General features: G+C 54.0%; 1 protein-coding gene across 1 annotated transcript; it reads left to right on the top strand.

The window, feature by feature from the left end:
• ZBTB3 (zinc finger and BTB domain containing 3) lies at positions 1,793-4,079 on the top strand. Its single transcript, XM_018043605.1, is given in 2 exon segments — positions 1,793-3,502; positions 3,504-4,079. Coding segments are annotated over 2 exon segments (1,662 nt in total). The 5' UTR covers positions 1,793-1,978; the 3' UTR covers positions 3,642-4,079.

Below are 4,543 nucleotides of genomic sequence, written 5' to 3'. Positions count from 1 at the left end.
AAGGTTGAAGGCAGGAGGAGAAGGGGATGACAGAGGATGATATGGTTGAGCAGCATCACCAACTCAATGAACACGAATTTGGGTAAACTCCAGGAGTTGGTGATGTACAGGGAGGCCTGATGTGCTGGGGTTACAAAGAGTCAGAAACGACTGAGTGACTGAACTGAACAATAAATATTGTATGGCTTGGAAGACTATCTGGAAGAAGTGAGCTCTCAACCTGAGGGCAGTGTCGCCTGCGTATCTCTAGTATAATGATGGAAGGTAGAAAGATGAACTGTCGCTAATTCTACTTAGATCTGATTCGAGTGCTTGGCTGCAGAATAAAGTGGAGATGCTAGGTGTGGCAGGTCAAGGGGTGAGTAGTGGATGAAGGGCACTTTGGAGTTACCAGTGCCAATGGCCGGCTTCCCTGGTGGCTCAGGGGTAAAAGAATCTGTCTGCCAAAGCAGGAAATGCATGCTCCATTCCTGAGTCAGGAAGATACCTTGGAGAAGGAAACGACAACCCATTCCAGTATTCTTGCCTGGAAAATCCGAAAGACTGAGGAGTCTGGCGGGCTCTAGTTCATGGGGTTGCAAAAAGTCAGAAGCAACTCAGTAACTAAAAAAAAACCTTGTCAACATACTGTCCCTGTCTGAGGCCAAGCAGGTGTCACTGACTCCCAATTTACAGCCCTTTCCTCTGGTTCCTCTAGGAACTTTGGAACATTTCTTAAGTAGCCACACTCTTTATTGTCACACCCAGGGACATTTTAGGGCTGTGAGCCCACTCTCTCCTCTCTTATCAGCAACTGCGCACTATGCTCCAGACACAGAGAAGGACACGCATCTCTTCCCTACAGTTCAGGCTAGGGACACTACAATCCACACAGCTGCTAGTTCTCTGACACCACCACTGCTGAGCCAGGAGCCTGGATCTATCAGACTGCGGGGAGTAAGGCAGTAGGGCATCTTCGAGTTTTTAAGGGACGAAGAGACCTTCAAGAGACAACTGCAGATTAGAGAGGTGCAGCCATCGCTCACGGTTAGGCAGAGCCGAGTCTAAGACCCGGACCTCCTGGGTACCACACCAGTTTGTTGGTTCTCCTTTGCCCGGACACTCAGCAGCCGGGGTGACATGCTGCCCGCTAAGACAAAACGCTCTGCGCCGTGGCAGGCCTCGAGCCCCGCCCCGAGGGCGTCGCGCTCCACTGCTCACAGGTCCCGGCCCTCCCACAGCCTCAGGTAGATGGAGAAGCTCAGCCAATCTCAAGGGCTCCAAGGCAAAGAAGGCGGGACGAGAAGAAAAAGTTTAGGACAGGAGCGCTAACCAATCGGGCGCCTAGCTGCCTGAGCGACGGCCACCAGTATCCACTTGGAGACCCCGCCCTGAGTCGGGGGCATGGTTAGTAGAGAGTGAACCAATCCGAGACTAGGGAAGACAAATTTGAGCCAATTAAAACTAAGAAGGCGGGAAGGGGCGGAGCTCTCCCGGTAGCTGCTCGTTGGTGGGTGAGGGTCAGCTTTCTCTGCTAGTTCCCACCCTCGGACTTCCTAGCCCCTGGAATTCGAGAGAGGCTCAGGGAGTTCCCGGAGTAGGGCGAAGAGGTATCGCCCGAGAAGGCCTGGGGTCGAGACTCTAGTTGGACGAGGTGCTGGAAGCTACCGGGTGGGCATCGAGGAAGCGGAGGCTGCTTAAGGGGCGGGACTTCCGGGGAGGGGCTTTGTGGACGGGGCGGGGCCTGCTGCTACGGTTAGGCCGAGGGGCGGGGCTAAAAGTAGACCACTGGGTGTGACCTGGGAGAAAGAAGGGTAGTAACATAAGGGAGCATCTTGGGGTCGGGATGCTGCTGCCAGAGGCTTTGGAGTGGCAAGTAATAGCTCAGAGCTGACGTTAGGTTTATAGGGAGGTTACCTGCCCTAACCCACTTTCCTCTCTTCCCAAGGGAACCACAGGAGAGGATCTTCCTAGGGTCCCTTTCCTTTTGTGGAGTGCTATGGAGTTCCCAGAACACAGCCAGCAGCTGCTGCAGAGCCTCCGAGAGCAGCGGTCCCAGGGTTTCCTTTGTGACTGCACCGTGATGGTGGGTAGTACCCAGTTCTTGGCCCATCGGGCTGTGCTGGCCTCCTGCAGCCCATTTTTCCAGCTTTTCTACAAAGAGCGGGAACTGGACAAGAGGGATCTGGTGTGTATCCACAACGAGATTGTCACAGCTCCGGCCTTTGGACTGCTTCTGGACTTTATGTATGCTGGCCAGCTGGTCCTGAGGGGGGATACCCCTGTGGAGGATGTGCTGGCGGCTGCCAGCTACTTGCACATGAATGATATTGTCAAGGTGTGTAAGCGGCGGCTGCAAGCCCGGGGCCTGGCAGAGGCGGATAGTACCAAGAAGGAAGAAGAAACCAACTCACAACCCCCTAATTTGGAGTTTTTGTCCAGCACTTCCCGTGGTTCCCAGGCTTCGCTGGCATCAGCAGAGACATCAGGGCACTGGGGCAAAGGGGAATGGAAAGGCTCTGCAGCTCCCTCACCTGTCTGTCCTCCCGATGAACCACCAATGCCAGCTGGGGCTGACACTACACAGCCTGGCGTGGAGGTTGAGTCATCGCATCTGCGGGCTCCTCCTCTACCAGTGGCTGATGTCTCTCTTGCCAGCCCCAGCAGTTCCACAGAGACCAACCCTGCAAACTACTTCTCTGCGGGCCTCCCAACTGTTTCAGTGGAGCCACTGGCTCCACTTGATGTGGGTTCTGAGAGCCTGAGGGTGGCAGAACCAAGGGCAACTGGAGGACCATTGCAAGGCTTCTATCCTCCAGCTTCAGCTGCAGTCCCAGTTCCATCCGAGGCTCCAGCCCCCGCGGAAGCTGAGCTGGTACAGGTGAAAGTAGAAGCAATTGTGATTTCTGATGAGGAGCCTGACGTGTCAGAGGAACAGCCTCGAGGTCCTGAGGGACTCTTCCCTCCTGGAGGAGCCATGTATGGTGGACAGCCCCCCCAGCCAGAGGCCTTTGAGGAGCCACGGGCAGCAGGATTGGAGGAGGTGGGGCCCAGTGACCACTTCCTGCCGCCAGATCCGCACCTACCCTACCATTTGCTGCCAGGTCCAGGGCAGTATCATCGAGGACTGGTGACCTCGCCCCTGCCTGCTCCACCCGCCCTGCATGAGCCACTCTACCTGCCTTCTGAGTATGAAACAGCCCCAGGAAGCTTTGGGGGTTTTTCTGAGGATGTTCCTACTTGCAAGACATGTGGGAAGACCTTCTCATGCTCTTACACACTGCGGCGTCACGCCACAGTGCACACGCGGGAGCGACCCTACGAGTGCCGCTACTGCCTGCGCAGCTACACGCAGTCAGGGGATCTGTACCGCCACATCCGCAAGGCTCACAATGAGGACCTGGCCAAACGCAGCAAACCGGATCCAGAGGCTGGCCCGGTCCTGGGAGCGCAGCCTCTCCCTGGCTCCCCGACCGCAGACAGACAGAACAGCAGTGCTGGAGGGCCACCCAAAGATTTTGTACTTGGCTCCAAAAACTAACATCCGGGAGAGCATGCGCCGATGCCAGGCCTGCTCTTGCCGCCACCGGGGGGCAGCACGGAAGGTGGAAGCACCTGATTTCCTCCGCTGGGGATGGAATGAAGATTCTGCCCAGGCTTAAGGTTCCTACCCTTTTCTTTTCCCAGCCAGAGAGGACTTTATGGGTATTGCGTCTCAGCCAACTCCTCGCCGCACTGGGAATTTTCCTGAGATGTAATCGCTTCTCGCTCTGCATTTTGGACCATAAAACTGGCAATGAAAGTATTTCTCTGAAGCGGTTGGCTGGTTTCTTCACAAACCTGCATGCCTCCTGATTTTTTCATAGCTTTCCTCCAGGCTTTTTAGGAATCTGACACCTGCATTTGGGGTAGGGGTCAGGTTGCTTAGGAGGAAAAAAGCGAGATAAGGAGAGGGTGATGTAGACTTTACTTAGGAAAAGTATACAAATTAGGTTATTTTACACAATTATGGTTTATTGTGGGAGAAGGCAATGGCAACCCACTCCAGTACTCTTGCCTGGAAAATCCCATGGACGGAGGAACCTGATAGGCTGCAGTCCATGGGGTCCCTAGGAGTCGGACACGAATGAAGCGACTTCACTTTCACTTTCATGCATTGGAGAAGGAAATGGCAACCCACTCCAGTATTCTTGCCTGGAGAATCCCAGGGATGGAGGATCCTGGTGGGCTGCCATCTATGGGGTCGCACAGAGTCGGACACGAATGAAGCGACTTAGCAGCAACAGCAGCAACATGGTTTATTGTTGTATTTGAGCTCCTGTGTCCTGGGCTGTGTTGGGGATTTCATATACTCATTTAATCCTCAACAACTTTTTGAGGTATTATCCCTCTCCCCAATTTTTTCCCCCACAGACAAGGAAACTTGAGACTGAACAATCTACGTTAACTTGTTCAAGGTCAGAGCTAGTTAAGGCGCAGGCCAGAATTTGAACCCTGGCTTATGACTTCATGCTGGCTTAAAACTTTGTTGAAGATGGTTAACTTTGAACTAGAAGTTGTTTTC

This window comes from Capra hircus, chromosome 29 (assembly GCF_001704415.2).
Source record: "Capra hircus breed San Clemente chromosome 29, ASM170441v1, whole genome shotgun sequence".
In the NCBI taxonomy this organism is placed as follows: Eukaryota; Metazoa; Chordata; class Mammalia; order Artiodactyla; family Bovidae; genus Capra; species Capra hircus.
This window is presented reverse-complemented; position numbering and strand designations above follow the sequence as displayed.